Here is a 25,717-nt window from a genome sequence, read left to right as displayed (position 1 = left end):
GCTCAGTAGCAAACGGCGTAGCATAAACTTCCATACCTAACGAGAATTCGACAACAGATCATCGGATAATGTCCCTAACGGGACGTTACGCTACGTACCCTCGATCAGATACGAACAAGGCGCACTACTTGCGAGATGCCCACGACAGTTTGATAGTCACAGGATTGGACAGACACAGATTCTCACCTAAACAGGTAACGTTAACAAAAAACCCACTCCTTAAACCGACACCTAAGATATAAGCACCAGGCGCTTCGAGAAAGGACTGAAGGTTCAACACGCTCACGCTTACGTTTAAAGACTCTCGCTTACGTTTAAACTAAACTTTCATACCAAATACTAAATAAATAAACATACAAATCATAAGCATACTAGAAATCGTTGCTCTCCTTGTATCTTGAGCGTTAATATTGTTCAAGGTTTGCAACCCTAACCGAACAGTTGCAATTCAGTCGTTGAGGAACTGTTTAAGCTTATAAATTAGTCATCATGCCTATTGCTATCCAAGTAGCACCTGAGCACGTGAATAAGGTAAGAATGGTAAGGTGAATAAGGTAGGATTAATGTATCTATCTATTGTACTTTGCATCTAACAGGCTAAATAATATTTTCTTTGATTCTCTACTCTTATTTCATTTCAAATTTTAATAAATTTACTTTATACTCTACTTTACTTTATTAAGTGACTACATTATTAAACTGCTAAACTTGGATGAAAGAAATTAATAAAGAATATATTTATTACCAAACAGATTAAGATTCAATGCAAATAATATTTACTTCAATGAATAATAGTGAATTCTAGCAAGTGAAATATTAATAGAAATATCTTTAGGCGATTCCCAAATACCAAAACACACCTTTAGAAACACAAAGAACCATCAAACCTTGTTTTGATTCTGATATCTGTCTATTCCGAAGTGTAATCTTACACGTGAAATTTGATACATTGAACGGACAAAGTTAGACTTCGATACTTTGACATTTCACGTTTCAAATTTTACTAAAATTGTACTGGATATGGGACTCGAGTGATAAAGTTTCACCATATTATGACAAAACGAATGATAAAATTATATATCAATTTTCATAGTAACGGAGTTTGAGGGTATCAGACTTCTTCACTACAAAAGATTATACATTACGTATAATGAATTTATTTTGTAATTTTTAATCATAGATACATATACTAATTATTAATATTAATTTATTCATATCAATTCTTATATTGTAATATTATGTCAATATTATAATTATATATATATATATATTAGTTATTAATACATTATCAGCATTTAAAAACAAGATTTAAAAACAAGTAGGAAAACCTATCTTGAACTAGTAAATAAAACATAAATAAAGCAAGACATAAAAAAGGTACTACTTGCTGTCATAATGAATAACCATGGTCACTATGCTCGTCGAAAATTTTATATATTACAGTCAGTTACCCGTGTCGATTCGGACCTTTCATCTGTGTAACGAGAGGAACAAAAATGCATGTAACTTTCTGCGACATGATTGAGTGACCAGAGGAATAAAAATGCATGCAACTCACAATTAGATTGCGAAGGACAAAGTGGACTATATGAATTTGTTGGATGCGTGACTATCAAGGGGCTGTCCCTTCTAGATATAATACAATATCAACTGTTATGTCGTACCTGACGGTCAGATCACAATCTTTGAACCTCGTGAGACAGAGACGAGCCGTACTTGATGAATCCATTACGAATCCATGACCGTTGATCTTCGTAAGACAGAGGAGAACCGTACACTACAACTGATTGTTGGTATCTGTAAATCTGCTTACACGGATCTGACTAGATAAATCTGCTCCATCGTATCCGGCGGTCATACCATCAGCTGGGAGTATCGTAAAGCGGAGGAATAATCCTACTCTTGATGACTGCTTCTTGGCACCTTTGTCCTTCGTATGTGGCAGCCAGACAACGAACGACCTTTGGTTTACACTCCTCGTCAAAGAGATGCCCTACGTGAGCTATCTTTAATTTCTCAATGACGCGAGGAGTTTTTCGTCTGTAACGTATAATATCAAAACATTATGAGTTCAGAATATGCAGTTCGTTGAAAATAATTAAAAATATTACGAGGTTTAGTGTGTAACAAAAAAAAAATTGTTTTATTTTAAGAACGATATGATAGCACATGTACAATAAGAAAATAATAATCAACATAAATTGTAACTAACAATAATTACTTATCAAACATATATACTTATTTAATAATGGGTGCATCCCCCTTTATTTTCTATTACTTCTATTATATGATTTGGTATCGATTTATGTGGTTTCTGGATATAATTTTGACTTGACGTATCCCATTCACGTACAATTGCATTTCTTAATTCTTGTACGTGTTGATACTGCTTTCCATTCGCGTATACGCCGTGAAGAAGTGCCCAGCAATTTTCAATAATATTAAGGTCTAGGAGCGTGAGAAATTAAAGATAGCTCACCTGGGCTATCTCTTTGACGAGAAGTGTACGTCAAAATATACAAAAATAAGTACCCCAAACCCAGAGTTAAGAACCTAACCAACCAAGCACTCAATCCACAAAAATTCACTACTCCTTCAATCTCTTATGCACAGGTAGTTCAAGGAAATCAAAGCAGACTGAAAATCTATGGTGATCAATCACAAACTAGTGTTCCCAATTCACAAAACACGGATAACTTCAATAGGCTTGAAAAATTAATCGAGAAACAAACAGAGCAAATTAATAACTTGCTATAATTGCTTACAATCATCGTGGACAAATTAACACGCTCTGACGTAAAATAAAACCAATACACATAGCTCTTTGAAATGCTAACGGTCTAGTTCAGCATAAATACGAACTAGAACTCTTCCTAAAACAACAAAAAGTTAATATAATGCTTATATCTTAAACTCACTTCACCAATAAAAATTACCTGAAAATAAATGGTTATAACTTTTACCATACCCAACATCCCAGTGGAAAGGCCCACGGCGGCACCGGAATTATCATCAAGACCAGCATAAAACACTATGAGCTTCCATCATTCCAGAAGGACTACCTCCAAGCTACAAACGTGGCAATAGAAGATTGACATGGTCCAATCACCACATCAGCAGTATATTGCCCTCCTAAACATTCTATTTCCAAAGAAGACTTCGATAAATTCCTCGAAGACCTGGGTAATAGATTCATAACTGGAGGAGACTATAACGCTAAGCATACGCAATGGGGCAGCAGACTTATCACAGTAAGAGGTAAAAATCTTTTGAAATGCATTAACGCCAACAGACATAATTACCTCAGTACAAACGAACCCACTTACTGGCTCACTGACACTAACAAACTACCTGACTTATTAGACTTCTTTATAACTAAAAACATCTCGCCAAGATATATCCAAATCAACTCTTCTGTGGAACTCTCTTCAGATCATTCACCCGTCATAGCAACAATTAACTCAACAATTATCGAAAATCAACCTAATGGCTTTATTCATAGCCAACTCACAAACTGGCAGCTCTCATCAACATCTCATTCGACATCAGCCTCAATATCCCTAAAAACAAATGAAGATATAGAAGCAGCCACGAAATATTTAAACACCAGCATAATAAACGCGATCCGTTCTTCCACCCCTACTAAATGTTTTGTCAATAAACATGAATGCCCTCATTACATAATAATAAAAATCGCAGAAAAACGCAGACTTAGAAGAGTATGGCAAAGTCATAGAACACATGAAAACAAGCGTAAGCTAAATAACGCAACAAGAAAACTAACCAAAATCCTCAAAAATTACAAAAATGACTGTTTTCAAAAATATCTTGCTAATCTGTCTCCCACAGCTGACTCCAACTACTCACTATGGAAGGCATCCAGGAAACTCACTCGTCCTCCGCAAATAATCCCTCCAATTCGCTGTCCGCAAGGCGCGTAGCCCTATACAAAAAGCCAACTTATTTGCAAGTCACCTAACTAATGTCTTCAAACCGTATTCCTCCACTATTGCCGCCGAAATAACGGAATACTTGCACTCTCCCTTTCAGATGTCTCCTCCTATTAAACCTTCCTCATCTCTGGAAGTTATAGAATTAATCAGTCATCTATATCCCAGGAAACTATATGTCATCGGGACATGATCAGATAACTAACAAAGCTATCAAGGAGCTTCCTATAAAAAGGATTGCTCTCATTACCTCTGTTTTTAATGCAATTCTTCGCCTTGAATACTGTCCTCAGTCCTGGAAAATATCATTAATTACACTTATCCCTAAACCTGGAAAACCAATACACGAAACTAGCTCTTATCGCCCAATTAGTCTTCTACCCACTTTGTCCAAACTATTTGAGAAGAAGCCAACGAAACGACTCCTTCCACTCTTAGAGGATTTGAAAACAATGCCAGATCATCAATTCGGTTTTCGGAAGCAACATTCTACGATAGAGCAAATTCATCGTCTAACTCATAAAATCAGCCAAAATTTAGAAAAGAAAAAATATTGCTCTGCGGTATTCCTAGACATTCAGCAGGCGTTCGACAAAGTGTGGCATGAAGGACTTTTGTTCAAATTAAAGAAAATCCTACCACACACTACTACTCCATCTTAAAATCATATCTAACCAATAGGCTGTTCATGATTAAACTTAAACGTTATAATCGCAACATTCCCAATAGAAGCTGGCATACCCCAAGGCAGTGTCCTCGGACCTCTGTTGTTCACCATCTACACTGCCGATTTACCAACCTTAACAGAGATAACCACAGCGACATTTGCTGATGGCATAGCTTTATTAGCATCCCACTCAGACCGGATAATTGCCTCCTCAACTCTCCAGCGAGGTCTCGACTCTATGGAGAAGTGGTTCCGCAAATGGCGCTTCAAAATAAATGAAAATAAATCCTGTCATATAATCTTCACGCTGTGAAAACAATCCTTCCCACAAGCGACCATAAATAATATTCCAATTCCAAACAAACATACAGTCAGATATCTGGGGATGATTCTAGAAAGAAGAATGACATGGAAACGGCACATCGTAGATAAATCTAAAGAACTGAAAACAAAAGTAAAAGAATTCTACTGGCTCATTGGCAGACGCTCCAACTTAAACATGCAGAGTAAAATAATGCTATATAAAGCCATATTGAAACCTGTTTGGATCTATGGGATCCAACTATAGGGAACAGCGAGTAATTCCAACATAGAAATTCTCCAACGATTCCAATCAAAAACTCTAAGATCCTTAATAGATGCACCTTGGTATGTTATCAACGAAACAATACATCGCGACCTTAAGATACCCACAGTTAAAGAAGAAATATACAAGTTCAGAAACAGATATAATATAAGAGTTAACAACCACCAAAACCTATTAGTTACCCAACTACTTGACACGACGGATCAGATCCGTAGACTAAAAAGGCAATACCTTTTAGATTGAAGCATTAGATTCAACTAGAATCAAACATACTATAAACTATTATAATCCAAGTTACAGTGCTACGCCAAAAGAATTTACTTATAATTCTCAAAGAGAATTGATTGTAAATAATCTACAAAAAAAAAAAAATCGTGTACGACGTCCAGACCATGACCTTTAATTCTCGTAAGACGAAAATCAACAGCTAATAACTCTAAGATACAGATTGAAGATGTAGGAATTGAGAACCTAATGATTTGTGAACAAGGTAAAACATGTACAAAGTATATTTCATTATTAAATCTTTAACATCTTATTTTAAAAGAAGTTGCTAGTAGTTTAGTTAAAACACAAATAATAAATTAAATTATAGTGCAATATACAAAAATACTTATATTCTTAAACTTCAGGATAGGCTTTATTCTCTTGCGAGACTTGTGATTTAAAATGTTTAAAAAAAGATGTATAAGAAAAAACAAAAATAAAAGTCGCGTCCGTTTATATCACAATTGGTGGACACACTGACTCTAATTTTGTGTATGATTATTGCAATTAAATTTAATGAGAGTTCGTGAAAAAAGATATTGAAAACGATAAAACACAGCGAACACTGACTCTACCGACCACATTGCACGTGATCATAGAAATTTTCTAAAAGAAAAGTTTTTGAAGGGTAGGAGTTTTCTCCATCTTCGTACCGAGTATCAAGTGTTCGTTGAAGAAAACGTTGTTTTTATAGAATCGTTGATTAATTATTACTAATTTATCACAGATAGAAGAATATCATGTTAATAATGTGGAATATATAATGTAAAATATTATTATGCATTGTACAATACTTTCTAATATTATCAAATATCTACCAATATTTCAAAAAATTGATTTGTACAAAATATGCTCTGAATGTCCAGCATTACAGTTTCAAATATGCTTCATACTAATAAAGCATAGTGTGTTTTTTTTAACGGTTAAACAAAACTGCGCAATAGGAAAAAGATGCGATGCTTAGAATGTGTTTAAATATGCCTCTGACAGCGCTCTTTATTAAATATTAGAAAAATTCCTGAAAAAGGTAAAATGACGACATTATTATAGAAAATTGACGAAAAAGGCAGCAAAACGTAAAATATGACAAAATATAGAAAATCCATATTAAATTAGTATTAAACAACGAAAAAAAATTGTTCAATTTACTTGAAATAAAAAACTAATTTATACTCAAAATAAAAAGAAATAATTTCTTAGCGTAGTTTGATATTCGTATTCTTATCGCATACTTTGTCTTATTACGTGTTAGTAACGTTAATTATTCGTTAAAAATGCAGATATTGATTAAATACTTGAATAAGTGTTAACAATGATTCATAAGAGATAAACTTATAAATACACTTACCTTTATTAAAATAAATCAAATGTTACCAAATCATTACAAGTTATCGGATTCATCATCGATCACAGCGCCCTTTCGAATTTCGTAACGTTCTCTAATCCACTCTAATGCATCCAAGTTTTCCTCGCAATGGACCAATAATATGCACAAAAGTAAAATAAATAAATGTATAAAATAAAATAAAATAAAAATATAAAATAAATGTATAAAAAGAATAAATTATATAAAATAAAACAATGATCAAAACTAAATTGCGTTTTGAAAGCTCATTATACGAACTACCGGCAAATGTCACGACCAAAAATACGGACAAAGAAAGAGAGATGGTCAGATAATAGATTAGAATAGATTAGAATGCTAAAAATTATTGAATATGAACGTACATACGTTAATTAGATGAAGTTAAGCGTGAAAGAATGTACGAAGTACTGGAAGAATCGATACCTGACGTGGAGTGACATTAAAAACATCTCATCGGTTCGATTTTCGACATACAACTGTTGCGTAGCTTGCCCCCTCAATTTCAATGGAAGAGGCGGGGCGTGAGGTAAGTCAACTGTGTACGAATAGGAGTCATAAGATTCCTGAAAACCTTTTACTTTTTCAATAATAAAGTGAACGTATATATTATATTCCAAACAAAGAAATACATAATAGGTTAAACTGAAACATAAGTATGCGTCTATGCACATGAAAAGTAAACACACGTGTGATAATATGTCTATTTTGGACGAAGAAAATTTAAGGATTTGAAATGTAATTACCTGCACTAATTACATATTAGCAATTTAATATGTGTCATATTTAATTTAATTAAATGAAATTGATTAATAGATAGGAAGCATAAAGATGACTATTTTTACGATATTTTAAATATGTATAATCTTCATATCTACTACAAGTTCATATAAACAGGGTGTTTGCTACAGATTTTTCGTAATTTAAGGGGTGATTCTTGATGCCGAAATAAGACGAAAATTAAGAATAAAGAAATTGCGTTTTTGACTTTGTTTTTAGTTATTGACATTTAAAAATCGGACAAAATATCCCTGACGCGAACAAACCTCTTTACACGAAAGAAAGGCTATAGCCGCCTAAGCAAAGGAGTGCACAGTAATCCTTAATCCAAACAACATATGGGCGATAATTTACTTCATAAAAGTTGTAGAGAAGAAAACTATGATATTCAGGGACGTAAACTTCTCATCACAAAATGTCAAATTAACATTCCATATTATTTTACATATTTGTATGTTTATGCTACATATATAAATTTACTGTACCAGTAGTAAATTCTCTTGCATAACAAGAGTAAATTCAGTAATAAAGCATGTTATACATATAAATTTTATAAGTTACAACTGAACTATTTCAACTACTTCAGTTAAAGTTGTGAAATTTATTATAAATAAGTTTATAACCTATATCCTGTAACTTATCATTTCATTAATATTAATTTATATTTCATATAAATATAAATATATATATATATATTATATTATTTATTTATATTACATTACTTATTAAGTAGTAATTATTTATATTAAGCTATAATTAGTAATAGCATATTATGAGTTACATTACAAATTCAAAATTAGCATACAGTAAATGATTAACTTATATTTAAACATTTGAAGGTTATAAGATATTATTTAGCAAACTGATAAATTTAGATTAGATAAATATCTATTTTCTATTTAAAAATTTTAGCTATCAGATTATTTTTATAATATAATGTATCTTCCAATACGTATATTTCAATTACAGACTAAACGTGTTACATTCAGTAATTTGGTACTTGGGTATAGTAACATATTATATTATATTATATAGTACATAGTATATGACATATTATATATTACATTGTAGTAGTAATTTGTACTATCGATGAATTCTTTATTATGTAATAAAATGAATCAAAACAAAATAAAATAAATCCAAGATACAAGAATAATATAAAACAATTTACATTTTAAAAAACGCTTGAGGGTCAATATTGCAAAAAGTTCAATATAAACGTCACTTACGCAAACGATTATTTATCCATAGGTAGAGACATTATTTTTATGCTAAATGTTCTTATTCGTCCGTGTTAGTTCATGTTCATGGATATAGAGCGATTTTAATTTATATAATGTTTTGCAAAGAAAATTATAACTTGATCCTTTACATAATCGGCGAATCGAGATTTAGAAGTAAAGAAGTAATTTAAATAATTCGGAATAAATCAACAGGAGACGAGAAATTTAAAGTTAAAAACGGTCCTATAGTGAAACAAGAAATTTTGAGGTTAGGAAATAACAAAATAAAAAATACGCAGAAATGAATACCGAAGAAAATTGGCGAAGTTATACTGATAAAACATACATAAAAATTAAACCTACGAAACAATTGGATAGTCATATTAATAAAATTCAAGATATGAAAGCCCAATTAAACGTTGGGGAATATCAGCATAGAAAACCAGGTAATTTTGTTTGAACTGTCATCTGTTTGGTAAATTGTTTATTAACATGAAATTATAAATTTTTCGTAATAATGTACAGAGTGTTATAAAATGAGGGATCTAAGACTTTAAGAGCTTATGGTGCTCACTAAGAAGAATAAAAATGTTTAAGAAATATAGGTTCTAAAAGCAATCTTTTCTTTTTTTGTAAATTTTTGTATTGTAAATGTTTTTCATTGTCATTACAGGTGTGTCTCTTACACAATTTCTACGAACAGAATTAACAAGAGGCTATCAGTTAGAGAATGATGAGGAAAGTTTCTCTGCAAGAAGAGAAAAACTTTATTCATTTATGAAAATTCCAAAAGAAGTTGAAAAATTCATGGCCTATGGATTTTTACAAGTACGCATATATGGAATGTCTTTTTATAAGTATTAAATAAGTTTAATATGCAGTTTATAAAAGTAATCTAATTATTTTTTATAGTATTTCACATAATCTTAATGCTTTCATGAATTTAAGATTAATGTTCTTCTATGTCATATATATGTATGTGTGTTAAAGATAAGTGTATAATAGAACAATTTTCTGTTGCAGTGTGCAGATTCTTTTCTATTTGTTTATACATTTTTACCACTAAGATTCATGATGGCACTATGGACAATGGTTACAAGACCCCTATGGCATTGTCTCGGGTAAATTTATATTTATATTGGTTAACATGTTCAAGATTGGCAATGTCATATATATGCAATAGAATATCTAAACAAAAACATTGTCATATATACATCTAAGGAAGATATTAATATCCACAGATATCAGGAAAATAAAGTCATATGAAAGTGTATAGAAAAACAAAATTGATATTGATTGAAAGTTAAAGTAATATACAAGGTGGCTCAGCTAAATGGGATCACCTAAATATCTGCCTTATTTATTATGCTCATATAGCCTGGGTCAATTGCTAAGTATCACTTTTTATAGATTTATACAAATAATGAATCATAAAAGGGACAAAAGCTATTCATAAATACTCCCAAATGTTCATTCATACCACATTAAAATTTGATTATACATATTCTATTCTATATAAAATAAATTTATGGTCTAGAAAGAAGAGGGATTTAAGAGTTGGAGAACGATACCTAAGACCAGCAGAAATGTGTGACCTTTTAAAAGGAATCGTGGTGATCAGCTGTTGGGCAGCTACATGGAAGGTTGACACTTCGATGATGTACCATCTGGTGAAAAGTCAGTCTGTGATAAAACTCTACATATTTTATAATATGTTAGAAGTTGGTGATAAATTATTCAGTGCTTTTGGGCAAGATATAATAGATGCCCTTTTCTGGACAGCTACAGAGCCTAGATCAAAGTCACAAGCAAGATCTCAACATTTGGGCATCCTACCTCATCTATTGTTTGCTTTTACCTATGTTTGTATCCTTTCTATAAACATTGGGTGTAGGAGAGAATTTTGTACTACATTTAATATTACTTTGGAAGATTTATTAGAATCTATGAGGTTTTGATTTAGGTTTATTACTGGAAATACTAGTTTTCTATATTTTAATGAATGTTTAAATTAAAGCACTATTACAACTACAGTATTGGAAATATTAATTGTATCACTTAAATTTTTTAAGACCTTTTAATCTTGAAAATATCAAAATAATAATTACAATTCATATCAAACTTTATAGTGCATTATTATCACTAAAAATTGAAAATATTTCATTTATATTATATGGAGTGCATTATATTGAGATATAAATAATTTTAATATTTTCCTATGCAATATTTACTTTCATAGTATTACACAGTATTTTGGTACTTTTCCAAGCCACGACATTAAATGTTGCTATAAACAGTAGCAACAAAGCTCTGCTCACTATAATGATGTCTAATAATGTAAGTCATTACTAATATGTTACTCTTCATAGAGCATTTTTAAAAGAATTGAATAAAAAAAGTTATTTGTATAAAAATAATAAGAAAGATCAAGAAACACACATTCTACAGTGGAACATAATAATGCTATTGCGTGAACTTCTATTTCAGTTTGTAGAATTGAAAGGTTCTGTTTTTAAGAAATTTGACAAGAACAATCTCTTTCAACTATCTTGTGCAGACGTAAGGGAACGTTTTCATTTAATGATGCTGCTTCTTGCTGTAAATCTTCAAACAATGAAGGAATATGCATGGAAAGCTGAACGACTCGCAGTGCTTCTTCCAGATTGTATAATGTTGCTCTCTGCTGAAGTCCTTGTAGATTGGGTAAATAGATTATCATAGTTTTCAGAGATAACCATCAGAGAGAGACTTGTCTTTTTAAGTCATTTATCGAATTACTTTCTACAATAGGTTAAACACGCCTTTATAACTCGTTTCAATGAACTTCATTCAACAGTATACAGAGATTATACTATTAAAGTAGCCTATGATATGGCTCAAACTCGGCAGGAGAGCGCCTTCTCTGATCCATCAGATGTAGTAGCCCGTAGGATGGGTTTTATTCCCCTTCCTCTAGGAGTTGCAATAGGAAGAGTTCTTTGTACGACTATTACACCACCTGTTCAACCAGCCAATATAATTTTGTTGCTTCTAGCCTATTTTATTCTGGTCACATTCAAGATCTTAAATAGCTTGATAATTCTTGGCAAAGCGTGTGATATAATCTTGTCACATTCCAAAAAGTCGGACAATAAAGTGACGTATAATTGTATGGAATAGTATTTGAATATGAAAAATATGAATATGAATTTGAATATGAAAAAATTTAGAACAAAATTGTAATTATGTTTTTATAACATTTTGTTCCTCTTCTTAGTTGGGACTGGTAACTGATAATTATTGGACTGTAAATTCAATTAAGGACTCTAGTGTTTCACAGAAAAAAATTTGGATATTATTATGTATATAAAAGATGTAGAAAGAAATAGTTCACATTTATACTTATATGAAATATTTATATTTATTGAACCAGTGGTATTTTTTAATATATTAAATATTAGACGTACTTTTTTTCATTAAGTAACGTCTTATGAATATTCTATTGGTTTTGCTCCACAGACAGAACTTTTAGCTAAGTTTTTACCTGTGCATCTTTGTTTAAATTTCTTCTTCATTTTATACAATGCAGAGGATAATTTATTTTCTTCGTGCTTTGGAAATGTGATATTGTACACTGGTATGTTGCTGCGTTGTTTATCTCTAGTCACAGGTGATCGCAAAATGTATAGATAGTTACTAGGATCCAAGAATGTTCTGAGTGTGGTAACTTTCTAAAAGTACATATGCAATATTCATAGAAATTAATTGATTTTAATTTTAGCATATTTTAAAAAATTTATTTTAGAAAAATTCCCTGGGTTATCATTGTAATATTTTGAAATACATGTTCTTTTATGTAATTTGAAATATTTTATGTTTCATGTTATATTTTATATAATCAATTTGTAAAAAAAAGAGCAACACAATCAATTCTGACTTCATTGTGATTTTCAATTTAAAATTAATAAACATAAATAAGAAAATATTTGCATGTAACTTATTTATTGATATATTTGTAATAAGTAATAACAATAATTTTAAGCAAATTTATATAAATTTAATTATTTACTATAATAAAACTCTCCCTCATCTTTTTAATAATGATATTAATCCACCATTATTTACCATCATTTAAAAGTATAGTTAAAGTAGATTTAACAATGATTCACTTTTGTAAATAGGGCATAAGAACTATAACTTACTCTACCATACAACTCAAATTCTTTAAAGCGATCCTGCATCTCTGTCACCCATGATAACAAGCTGTTTTCAAAAGTTTTATGTCTGTGTAGGCATTGTATATTATTTTTTAATCTTTCAATAATTATTTTAAGTGCTATGGCCATATTAGCATACTCAGAGGATGCTAGAATTATATCTTTCTCTGAAAGTGGAAGGTGCATTTCTCACAAGTTTTTATTACCCGACTTCAAAATATTAAGTGATTTGATATCTAAAATAAGTAATATTTTAAATAAAATATCTTGTAATTTTAATGTATGAAATCGTTACTTAGTTTCGAATTAGAAACTATATAGTTCTTGAGGTAAAAGTTTTTGATACTGAAATAAATTCAAGAAAATATTCCATCTATTTATAGGTTAAGGTTTATATAATGAAATTTATTTCAAATACAGTTCAATTTTATAAGAGATAGAAAATTTAATTTAAATTAATTTAAAATAATTTTGCTCCTATATTCTTATTTGGAAAATATTCAGCACTTAGTTTTGAAGCAGTATTTAATAAAAAAACATAAAAATCTATATATTAAATCGCCATTATAACAGTAGTAGTAGTAATAATAGTAATAATGAATCATAGTATATTAATTTTGTATTATGTTCTATATTATGATTTATTACCTTACCTTTACCAAATTAATATGTTCATATATAAATCTTACTATTTTGAATTTTTAAAGAAGTATATTTATGTATTCAAAATGACTAATAAAATAAATAGATAACATTTTTGCTGTAAACAAACTGAATTTAGTTACACATTAAATAAAAATGTGATATTTATAAACATTAAATTTTCATATGTACTACAACAAAATTGATATAACAAAATCTAACGTTTCACATATTACAATTTAATATACAATTTATAAATGTCGGTTAGTATTATAAGTTTGCATTATAACATGTATTTGCATTATAACATTGTAGAATTGTTGCCTTAGTTACCGACTTGAAGTAAAAGTATGTATGTATAATTTCATTACTTATCAGTGCAGCAGATAAGGTGTACGAAATTTTCCCTTGAATCGAATGTTCAAGACATTGACCTTGTGCACCATATTTATCAATTAAATTAATAACGAAATTATACACCTATGTGTATTTTATTTATTCTACGAAAGTATTTTTATTTTAACGAAAGTATGTCCAAAAGAATGGAATAATGAAATTAAAGAATTAACTAATAACCTTATAAATGATTATTAAGAAAAATGTTTATTTTTATCTTCTTCTTATTTCTTACTAGAAGTAGTACAATATTTAATATTTTTGAAAAAATAATTAAACGCTGTCTAATAATAGATGCTTAATTAATTATATTCTAATATTTTCTGTAAATATGATAATATTCATAATATTATTTATTCGTACTATCCATGATTTAATATTAACAAAATAAATCAACGAAAAGCATCAAGTTAAGCATAATTTTCGTTAATATATTTTGTTAATATTAAAACATGAATAATAAAAACAGATAATATTATAAATAATAATACAAATATAAATAATGTTATTGTAGTATAAGTCTTACAGAAAAATATTCTCATTTTATCTTCCCTCTTCTTTTATTTATTACACAATCTTATTTTGCCATTTACAAGATTATGTACGAATAAATGTTTGACTTCTGATAAATCCTATTTCAACATTATTCTTAACCCAAACAATACTATAACATTTTTATCATATGGCCACCATATTAATTAATAAACTTTCGAAAATAGTATAAATCTATTTCGTTTACAGAAAAACAGCAATCAAGCGACAAATATAATTATATTTTCCTTCTTTTTTACATTCAACATACCGTTCCGTAAAAGTCTGAGAAATCCATTCCATTAACTTTAGTGTTTTTCCATATGCCTGTTATTCTCACATTAATCTATTGAAACAATAACACTTTTCGTGCTCGTATTTTGCCTTTAATCCACGTCACGCTCTGCAATTAAGAAACAAATGTTATTTACTTATTCACTGACCCGTGAATTACATATTCGTCTGCGACATTGAATATTATTGAGATAAAAAAACCGACAGAAATGTGAGAAACAGATACGCTAATCCGTTTTAATTACTTTCCACGTTATTAATATATATTTTGTTCCTATAGTTAATAGAAGTAATTTAAAAAATTTCTATGGACCTGTGTCATTGGTTCTGAGGATCATTGTATCCCTTTTATCGCTTAGATCGTTTTACGTTCGTTCGTGTAAGGAAATTTGTCAGTCCTCGGCGTACTTTTACTTGATATCTTCAGCTACATATATAATATACATTTGATTGATACACTTGATCAGATTAGAAATTCATACTTCGATTTAAGAAATGACAGAGATATATTCTGCGTATAGAAAATAATTCAGTATAAAAGCCAGCATAGAGAATAATTTAAAAGATCGCGGATCAATATAAGAATTACTAAATTAAGTAAAACGCTCTAATAATCGTAATATTGTTGCATTGATGTAGCTGCAAATAACGAAAGAAAGAAACAATTATTTATTCGTTAAATATCGTGAATTATATAATATACGTTCGAATGATTTGATTACAAATTTATACTCCAATTTCGAAGCGTTTATTGTTCTACGAAGAGAAGGATATAATGTTAAACATACATGAAGGAACATACCGAGCCTGGTCAGCATATTTACTCGCTGCCAGATCATAGAAGAATTTTCCATTCAAATAACTCTCTTTACGTTAACTAACGTAGTGGGGCAGTCTGGAAAATTCACAATAGAGTGACTGAAACGTTCTACGATTTAATTAGAAAGGAACAGAAAGTAGAACACAGATGATTAATAATTGTTTCCATTAACAATGCTTAATAAAAAAGTAGACAGGAATACATAACGAATAATAATAAGAAATAAATGTATTTACCTTGACGCTAATAACACTATAACGAGGCTCTCAAAAGTGCTTGTCATCTTTTTAGATTACTAAACGATTATCAGGATTACATAAAATATACATATACACAGACTGGGATAAAGTTCTAGCTTGGCCAAAACGATGTTCGTTGAATCAACACGTATAGTCGTTAGAATATTCGAAACGTCCATTGAGCATTCAATGGGCTCATTCTGAAGCGTTCTTCGGACGATTCTTGCGTTTTTTTAAATGCGTGAAATATAATTAGGTCCTCCAACGAGACACGCTTACCAGGGGAGTCTTGAAAGCAGTTTTCAACTGGCCATTGCATCGCGAGTATTTTAATTACTACGCGTGAAGTTGATATTCACCGTCTAGGTGAATATTAAAATTTGGTAGATCAGCCGAGGGATCTTTAAATATTAATTTTCTATTGGTTTAAACATCGATTATGATCGACGTGATCGGTACGATGACTTCAGACCGCCAAAGGGTTAAATCCGCCACTAGAAACAAGTAGTAAAATAAGTAACATAAATAATGCATCGTATAAATACGTAATAATAATCAATAATAATAGTAATAATAATGAATTCCAAAGAAAATTAACAAGAATATTTGTAACGTATTGGTAGAAGCTTAAAACATAAAGAATTTGACAATCGCAACAAGATTAACTCCGTGCATCTCGAGCCGACTCACGGATTACAAAATTTTCCCCAGAAATAAAATACGAAGATAATCGACGGTATCCTACTAAGAATCGAAATATTTCAAGTAGACGTAAACTGATCGCTATATGATTGCACGTGCTAGTTTCAAACGTATCGAAATGGTATTCGCGCACAATCCTATGTCGAATCTTTTCCTTTCGACGGATGTGCCTGTTAATAATCGACCGTACAAATATACAGGGATATTGATGACACACAGTATCTCCGTGAGCATGATGTGGGTCAGAGGTTCAGCGTGATTATTGTATTCCGAATAAGTATAAAAGCACGCGGTGGATCGTCAACCGGTACACAGCGACCAACTGAATCCAGGGTGTAGCCGAATTTTCATCGCGGGGATGTTCAAGTTAACTTTGTTAGCGGCGCTAGCCGCTATTTGCGTAGTGCAGAGCACATCGTTCTCCGGAAGTCGCACCGCCGACATGGACTTCCTCCATAAGCAGAAGAAGATCTTCGATCTGTTGCTCTACGTTAGACAGGCAGACCTAAGCGATGCTGAATGGTATGACATAGGAAGGAACTACAACATGGAAACAAATATGGACATGTACAAAGACAAGGTGATTCTCCATGTTCACGGTTTCATGACCATAGCTATAATTATTCGATGAGTTATACCTGTTACCATTTCATCGAATCGATCCCGAACGTTTAACCATTATAATTTAACAACATTCGATTAAAATAACAATCGATCATGATGCATTAATTTCTACTACGATGGATGTATATATATTATATATATATATTATTATTATATATATATATATATTATATATGTCTTGCATCTACTTGTTTCAGAATGTCGTACAAAAGTTCTTTTGGTGGTACAAGCAAGGAATGTTCCTTGTCCGTGATGCCATCTTCACACCATTCAACACCGAGCACATGTACGAAATGAGAATGCTGTTCGAGTTGTTCTACAACGCCAAGGACTTCCAAACATTCTACAAAACTGCTTGTTGGGCCCGACTTCGCATGAACAGCGACATGTTCACTACGGCGTTCTCCGTTGCCGTGTTCTACAGAAGCGACTGCAAATACATGAGATTGCCAGCGATCTATGAGATCTACCCTAACTATTTCTTCGATTCAAGCGTGATACAAGAAGCACAATACTTGAAGATGTCTCAAGGTAGCTATGCCTTTCTATTTTGCAGTATAGTTATAGAGTAAATGTAAGTAGTTACATACTACTAGTTACATATAGAGTAGTTAGATAGAGTAGTTGAAAATAGTAATCTGAAATTGAATTTCAAATGATTCGTCTAATACGTGAGTAGCAAGCAATCTATTTTTCGAGTAACATATTCAGACCCTGTTTTGTCCTAAACGAGAATCTACGAAATATAGAAAAGGGAACAAAGGACATTTTTTATAAAGATTCTAATAGCGGAAAGTCTTGGAAAAGTCCCCATCTTTCGATTTTAAATAAATAAAGTCAACCTTCTTCTTTCAGGAACTGGTGCCGGAATGGGCAACATCGAAACTTACGTAGTGACCGCCAACTACTCGAGCAGTTACATGATGCCATACATGGACGACGAATATAAACTCGACTACTTCATGGAGGATATCGGAATAAACGCGTATTACTACTACATCCGACAGATATTCCCCTTCTGGATGTCCAGCAGCAAATACAACATGCCTAAAGAGATACGTGGACAATTTTATTATTTCATCCACCAGCAATTATTGGCCAGGTACTTCCTTGAACGAATGTCAAACGACCTTGGTAAGATAGAGGACTTCGACTGGAACAAGTCGATCTACCCTGGATACTTCTCGACGATGATGTACCCCAATGGCATACCTTTCCCACAAAGAGACAGATATTCGGCTCTACCCTATTATAAATACAAGTATCTTAAGGTGAGTATTACATCTTATCGCAATAACAACAAGCTTAAAAGTTTGCTTCTTTACGACTAAGTTAATTACAAAAAAAACAGCTAGTACTTCTTAAAACCTGACAACCTTCAGTTTAAACTGAAAAAATTTCAATAATATAATTCACAAAGCCATCGTCGATAAAAGGCAAATTATTTACTTTGCAAGAATTATTAGCAGGAGCAAAATATGCCAACAACGGCCAATATAAGTAACAAAGAAGAAAATTCAAAGTATACGTTGAATCTTCCGAAAATAACAATCGTGACGTCTGATATGAAGAGTAAAATGAAAATTCAAAGTGCACGTTCGATTCTCCAGGAAATCAATGCCCTGGAGTTGCGTATAATGGACGCCATCGACTCTGGCTATCTGGTAGACCAATATGGAAAGAAGGTAGACATCTACACACCGGAAGGTTTGAACATGCTCGGCAACGTGATAGAAGGGAATGTAGACTCTTGCAACACCAGATTCTACGGCATGTACGACGCACTTGCACGTGACATCCTTGGCTTCAACTTCGACTTCTACAACAAGAACAAGGTGATCCCCAGCGTCCTCCAATCCTACTGTACCAGCATGAGAGATCCGGCATTCTATATGCTTTACAAAAAGATCATGACTTACTTCTTCAGGTATGTTGGCTGTTTAGATGTCAGAAAGATATGTGAACGACATCAGATCGTTATTAACGTATTCGTATCGTTACAAGCAGAAGTCTCGACGAAGAGCTAAATTTTGCTATCCTGCAACAAACTTTTCAATCAATTTATCAGTATCTTACATAAGATTCGATTTAAATACGTCTCATTAGATAATAATCATCTGTACGCATGAATATCTGCAATTATAATTAATCTCAACTACCCTTTACAATAATTTGAGAAGTTTTATGTATTTTCTACTTCTTACTAATTGTTACACGTTATGTTCGCGCAGATACAAGAAATTCCAGCCTCAGTACTCTCAGAGCGAACTGCAAGTGCCAGGTGTGAAATTCGAATCCGTGAATATCGACAAACTGAACACGTACTTCGACACCTGCGACACTCTGATCAGCAATGCAGTATCAGTGGATAGCTTCAAGGGTGGAATGAACCTTCGTCTGAAGGCACGACGCGCCTGCCTCAACTACCAGCCGTTCACCTACAAAATCAACATCAATTCCGACAAAGAAATGAAGGGAATGCTGAGAATCTTCCTTGGGCCAGCCTTCGACGAGGTGCAACAGGATATAATCTATTTACAGAAGTACTATTACTATTTCGTGGAAATGGACAGATTCGCCGTGAACCGTTAGTATCTTATTTATTTTTCTTTATTATTCTCCGTACGAATAATATATTATTCAATATGCTATTTAACGCTAATCTTATCAGGCCCGGTCAAATTTCAAAATTTATTTAAAGTTGTACATTCATCGTTACTTCTTTTCTTCTTCTAACTTTATGTAAATTCTTATATTATCTGGTTAATCAATTTCTCAATTTTCGTTAATGTAAGAACTAATGTAAGAACAGGATGTTAGATGAACAAAAGAAATAACGACGAATGTACAATTTTAAATTAAATTTTGAAACCGGTCATTTGACCGGGCTTGGTAATGTTAGTGTTAACCAGTTAGCTGTTGCGACCTCTTTGGAAAGCGTGAACCTAAAACGTATCGCAAAAGGTAAGCAATGACGAGTATACTCGTCCAACACAGAGTCTGCGTGGCTGTCACAATATAGAATTAAGTTGTAACGAAATGACTGTTTTTTAATTTTGTTACTGGTAGGACTCGTCCTAACACAAAATACTGCAATTTCTTCATGACGAGTATACTCGTCAAAAACAGCTAACTTGATCAATCAAGCTTAAAGAACCTCTTTAGTTCTTGATCGATGCGAGAAGACAGCTCGCGATGAAGCAAGCTGTTTTCGACCTTCATTATTATTATTATTATTACTATTAGAAAATTAAAGATCGATATTCAATCGAGCCTTCTGTTTACTCTCACAGTCCATTCTGGAAGCAACAGCATCGAACGTCGCAGCTCGGAATCCCTCACCACTGCACCTGGCATGATGTCAAGTGACATATACTACGACAAACTGAACAAGGCAATCAGTGGAAGCGAGCCGTTCACGTACTCCGAAAGGGTGTTCGGCTTCCCAGAACGCCTCACTCTGCCACGTGGTAAACCAGAAGGTTTAAGGTACAAGATGTTCTTCTTCCTGAGCTCGTTGGAAGAAAACAGCATGAACTCGTACGAAATGCCTCTGTATGGAAAAATGATGTTCGACAACATGCCATCCGGATTCCCATTGGACAGACCCATGTTCGCATGGAACTACACCATTCCTAACATGTTCTTCAAGGACGTGTACATTTACAATCGCCCGTACGAAAAAGAAAGGATGAATTACTAAACCGATGAGATTTTTATAAACAGTGTTTTCCCTTTATCGATTGTTAACGATCTTGCAAAAGATTCTTCGAATAAAGAATTCTGAATGAAACGAACTTTTATGTTATATTTCTGCTTACGTATTGGCCTTCTATTATACACGTTGTATCAGCAGCTTTCTTCATAAGATCATTCCAAAATTAATCAAATAATTTTTTAGTGTTATGCCTTCTAACTTTATCGGTCTCCTCGTACGTTATATATTTATGTGTTCGTTTCTTGTATTAGCGTGATCGTTAACGATGTCCTCAAGTAGTCACAAACAGGTTCGAACATTCATCGAATGAATTCGAAATCTCCAGCAGACTCGAAGCTAAACGCGACATATTCGAACCCTATACGGATACTTGGAGATAAAGAAAGTATTATTAACACTTTACCGACCGCTAGCGATTCAACAGCATACGCACGTTCGACCGGCATCTCAGGCGCAGATTCTCCCTAACGCCGGCTTTGTTTCGGCTTAGACTCTCCAATACCATTCTTTTTGTTCATTGCGAACGGTACGTTTTTCAAATTGATATAAAACTGTGGGAGCTTTCAAAGCAACGCAATTGACGCAACCGAGCAAGGTACCTTAGTACTAAATAACAAATTACTGCTCAAATAACGAGAAAGATCGTCGGCGACAAAAAGCCGATTAATAGGCTATCGGTCGGTAAGCGTCGGTGACAGAAAACCGATTAATCGGCTATCGATCGGTAAAGTTTTCAGTAGAATTTAAATATTGGCCGAACAAGTTTGAAACTTCACGAGTATCTATTTATAAATCTTCCATTCGCTCAAAGTTATTTTTCTCGGCTATCGTTCTTAAATAGCTACGAGTACGACAATCGTTCAAATAAGATTTACAGCAATTCCGTTTACCGTCTACGATTCTGTATAATTTTCCTTTTGTTGGAAGAATTCAATTTCAACGACAGTTTCAGTCGACGAAACGACTGTACTCCCTCGTTGACGACGTTTTATCAACTTTTCCGAGAATGGAAGTTGTCGAGGCTAGAGTAAAGTCAGCCTTGTGTTTGTGTTACGGTGTTCAAATTTTTATTCCGAGTTGTTCTAGGGATGTATGTACGTGTTCCAAAAGAAGAACCCTTTGCCTGTACATTATTGTTGTTAAAATAAAGAGAAATATCCATTGTGTTACGGATGTTAGCGTTCGCTAATTTTTTCCTAAACTAAGTACGATATTGAAACGATATTTTGGAACAATGTCTAGAACAGCTAAAACGATTGAACAGGTTGAGGAACATCTTCTAATGTAAAATATGTAAAATACGTTCGATTTTTAAGAAATGCAGGGCCGGTGAAAAGTGCAACCTTTTGCGGTTGCTTCCGAGATCTTTTGATATAAATCATTATTTGCTTTCTAACAACGTAGAACAAACGTGGAACAACTGGGAACAACAATAGAAAACACAAGATTTATACGAATTATAGTTGAAGATCGAATATCTGGTAAGTACAATGAACCAATTATTGCATACATTTTATTAGTAGGCTTCCCAGCTCCATGAATCTTGGATTGGTCTCGATGAAAATATTCGAACACCTACGCAAAAAATTTGTATTACTGTGTTACGTGCATTAAAGGGGACTTTTTGAAATTTCGTTAGCCCTGCAATGAGTCACAACTATCGTGATTAAATGTAATAATAAAATTTGAAACCAATTCGTAAATAAACGTGAAAGTACGAGACATTTATCGCAAACACCTGGAGGAAAATTAGCATACAACATGAATAATAGTTTGAAACATACAACTAGTGCCTCGCTGAATATCGTGGCTTATTAATATAGCGAATAATTTACCATTCAAATACTATATGGATATCTTTGCGCGAAGTATGCTTCCAATAAATATCTCGTAACTTTTACATACATTTTCAGATGCCTTTCAAGTTTTATCAATATAATCACGTAGTCGCCTCTCGTGATATGGTGCTAATGAACTTTAATTTTAATGTTTCTGGATAATATATGTATACATATAAAGTTTGTAGTTTATATGTGTGTGTGCTCGAGTACTTTCGTGAGCCACTGTATACGTACTTTGATCAGCCAATAAGTTCACGAATCGCATCTTCGCACTTTTTTTCTCTCCAACATCCGTATCGTGCTCGCCGCGTCTGCTATCATTTTCAATCTTCTGTCTCCAAGCACAGACAGAGAACGCACTTTCAACGCACTTTCATCACCTCTTCCTACGAATACACATAACTTTAACATTTTACCGAACTATTAGATTGTCCGAAAAGTTTCTTTCGTTTTATGAGGAAATAACAGATGCACAACATTTTTTGTTTTATATTATTTTATTGAATTCTGTACGGTCCATTTTATTCTATTGCTACAAATAAAAATGTTGTGCATCTATTATTTCCTTATAAAACGAAAGAAACTATTGGAACAGCCTAATACTTAAGAAATTTCACAGCACCCAAACTTAAGAACCATACCGGTTTAAACATTCGTTTTTACATCCTGATTGATGCTTTTCAAACCTACTTATCCTTTAAGAATAAATCGGTTTCGAGACTCAAGTTTTACTCTTATTTCGCCGCTGGCACAAAGTCAACAATTATAACGTTCACTCTGCAAACAACAAACTGAAACTGCTCTAGATCTACTCCTAACTCAACGTACTACATAAAACGAATGATGCAATATTTTTCAACATTGCAAATTATTATTTTTATACTTCCGATCGCAGGGAATACGCATTTATGGGAATATGCATTTCGACCAGCTACAGAAGATTCCCTTTGTTTCATTTATTTCTCTTACGTTCGCTATCCCTGTCATTAAGAAGCCCAGACGTTGTACATATGAGCACGCCGAAAACTACAAAATTCTTAACACTTTGAAGGCAAAAAAAGCAACACTCCAAATTGCCGCGTATTTTTGGAGCGATCGAAAAGATTGAAAAGGTCGCTCGGAATGTTCGTTCTGATTTACACTTCGATTCGATATACGTTTACTGAATTACATAACTGATACTTTGTTTCATCTTTCGCGCGACTATCGTTCAGGAACCTTCCAGGTTTCTTGACGAAAAATTTTGCAATATGATTTTTCATATCGACGAAATTTCTTAAAAATTCGAACCAACTTTCCCACCAGCATTTAACGAATGTAATATTTTATTAGAAATCAATGAGCATGTTTAAAGATACTTCTAGTAACGTTTTTTAGTGCGATATGCTTAAGGACAATTTCCCCAATGGAGAGGTAAAACTGAGCAAAATTTATTATTTTATTAAATCCCTTAAAAATCAAAACGAACTTTCCGAGCGACCAGTATTATATCTAATGTATTGATAACAGTTTCGTATTATTCAAGTATGTAATGTAGAAACACATTCGTAACATTTTATTTATACCATTCGTTGCTTTTTTTACTGTTTTATTCAACAGTAGCTAACGTTTTTATAGGATAGCGTATCAAGTATGTAGGACGCGAATTCGCGTCTCCTGTCGATAAGATGTTAGGACTCATAACTTGTTACGACGTTATCGCGTTTTTACTACTTTAAAATCTATAGATCCATAAATTATATACGATATTAATTAATAGATAGATAACTGCATATGGCTAAAATCCACACAAAACTACTTTCCTTAGATTTTGGTCACATGGCTATTGCAGCGTATTGCCAGTTTAATTCACATTGTGAATAGTTCTTATCGCACAATTGGTCGAAAAATAGAGTTTCATTTAATAAAATATCCACGACCTTCGAATTTCGTAAAAAAATTACCGCGAAGAAAGATTCTTCTCACCGTTACATGTGTCCCTTTAAATAGCGTGAATTTCGTTTCGAGAACCTTTTTCGCGCAACAAAATAAATAAGATATTCGTCGCTTTGATATCATTTAGCTGGACCATCTTTTATAACAATGTCTCGCGCATAGTCTTGCACTATATCTTAAACATACTTCAGATGCAACTTAACATGTAACAAGTTCGTTCACATTCGACACACAGAAAGTTCATTCGCTTCTACGATTTTTAACACCGTCGTGGTATCGGTTCTCACTCTATCATTCGCCAAGCCACTCGCAAACCGATCTAAGACAGCTAATTAGCGGATAATTTAAATGTATAATCTGTCAATTCCGTAGAGAAGGTAGAAAATGCTGCTTGTAATAATATATACAAACTATATATATAAACTTGTCGTTAATTTACAGACTATTACAAAGGTACTTGAGAGTAATAGCGATAGGAAAAAAAAATATACATATATATATATATATATATATTATATGCATATGTACTAGAAATATATAAAAGAAATGCCAAAAGTGCAAAATATGTGATAGGTATATTATAAGAAAGGATTTCTCTGACATCACCGTGTCATAGGTCACTAAACTCGATTATGATATAACGTAATAAAAAGCTGTTTTAAATATTATGCAAAAACATGATAACTTCCAAATGATCTTCAACATGATCTCAGACAGCCTCGTTTTTTAATGGTTTTTCTTTTATCGAACAGTGTTTACTTTTATACTACACTAGCGTTTATGCTTTCCTTTCAATTTCTTCATTTAACGAAACGTTCCAATGTTAGGCTATTTGGAAGCAAATTAATCTTTATTTCCTATTGTTATTTTCCTATTGTCCGAAATGATTAAATATCTGTGTAATGAATCTATATTTTCGAATATTTTTATCTATTATTTTCTA

General features: G+C 32.4%; 2 protein-coding genes and 2 long non-coding RNA genes across 9 annotated transcripts; 2 read left to right on the top strand and 2 right to left on the bottom strand.

Annotated features, from left to right (window-relative positions):
• Positions 1-3,430: 3,430 nt before the first annotated feature.
• Positions 3,431-6,924, bottom strand: LOC138187949 (uncharacterized). The gene is made up of 3 exons (XR_011175293.1): positions 6,819-6,924; positions 3,868-4,080; positions 3,431-3,560 (listed from the first exon to the last, which is right to left on the bottom strand). It is a non-coding gene; the product is annotated as an uncharacterized LOC138187949 (long non-coding RNA).
• Positions 6,925-8,872: 1,948 nt separating this feature from the next.
• LOC138187907 (protein TAPT1 homolog) lies at positions 8,873-12,281 on the top strand. Its single transcript, XM_069129174.1, has 7 exons — positions 8,873-9,282; positions 9,510-9,664; positions 9,860-9,957; positions 10,374-10,702; positions 11,076-11,173; positions 11,324-11,539; positions 11,627-12,281. Exons 1-7 carry the CDS (start codon positions 9,138-9,140, stop codon positions 11,993-11,995), a joined length of 1,410 nt encoding a protein of 469 aa, XP_068985275.1. The 5' UTR covers positions 8,873-9,137; the 3' UTR covers positions 11,996-12,281.
• Positions 12,282-13,056: 775 nt separating this feature from the next.
• On the bottom strand, positions 13,057-24,217 carry LOC138187909 (uncharacterized). Of its 6 annotated transcripts, none has more exons than XR_011175284.1 (11): positions 23,443-24,215; positions 23,074-23,225; positions 22,509-22,573; positions 19,478-19,718; positions 19,200-19,328; positions 16,234-16,448; positions 15,952-16,164; positions 15,720-15,790; positions 15,378-15,534; positions 14,873-15,004; positions 13,057-13,268 (listed from the first exon to the last, which is right to left on the bottom strand). It is a non-coding gene; the product is annotated as an uncharacterized LOC138187909 (long non-coding RNA). The 6 variants fall into 6 exon arrangements; XR_011175285.1 differs by having other exon boundaries at positions 15,952-16,154; positions 23,443-24,214; XR_011175287.1 differs by having other exon boundaries at positions 15,952-16,448; positions 19,200-19,318; positions 23,443-24,217.
• On the top strand, positions 16,890-21,101 carry Hex70c (hexamerin 70c). Its single transcript, XM_069129173.1, has 6 exons — positions 16,890-17,236; positions 17,478-17,811; positions 18,136-18,551; positions 18,891-19,207; positions 19,512-19,867; positions 20,574-21,101. Exons 1-6 carry the CDS (start codon positions 17,015-17,017, stop codon positions 20,981-20,983), a joined length of 2,055 nt encoding a protein of 684 aa, XP_068985274.1. The 5' UTR covers positions 16,890-17,014; the 3' UTR covers positions 20,984-21,101.
• Positions 24,218-25,717: the final 1,500 nt, after the last annotated feature.

This window comes from Bombus flavifrons, chromosome 16, assembly GCF_040668555.2.
Source record: "Bombus flavifrons isolate JBK064 chromosome 16, iyBomFlav1_principal, whole genome shotgun sequence".
Classification (NCBI taxonomy): Eukaryota; Metazoa; Arthropoda; class Insecta; order Hymenoptera; family Apidae; genus Bombus; species Bombus flavifrons.
Note: the sequence above shows the minus strand (reverse complement) of the source record. Positions and strands in the feature narration are given on the sequence as shown.

Bases quoted from the DNA above. Each gene is read 5' to 3' on its own strand.
- LOC138187907 (XM_069129174.1), top strand. From the start codon at position 9,138: ATGAATACCGAAGAAAATTGGCGAAGTTATACTGATAAAACATACATA. The intron at 11,174-11,323 runs GTAAGTCATTAC...CTTCTATTTCAG, and splicing joins CTATAATGATGTCTAATAAT to TTTGTAGAATTGAAAGGTTC. The intron at 11,540-11,626 runs GTAAATAGATTA...TTTCTACAATAG, and splicing joins CTGAAGTCCTTGTAGATTGG to GTTAAACACGCCTTTATAAC.
- Hex70c (XM_069129173.1), top strand. From the start codon at position 17,015: ATGTTCAAGTTAACTTTGTTAGCGGCGCTAGCCGCTATTTGCGTAGTG. The intron at 18,552-18,890 runs GTGAGTATTACA...TCGATTCTCCAG, and splicing joins ATAAATACAAGTATCTTAAG to GAAATCAATGCCCTGGAGTT. The intron at 19,868-20,573 runs GTTAGTATCTTA...TTACTCTCACAG, and splicing joins GGACAGATTCGCCGTGAACC to TCCATTCTGGAAGCAACAGC.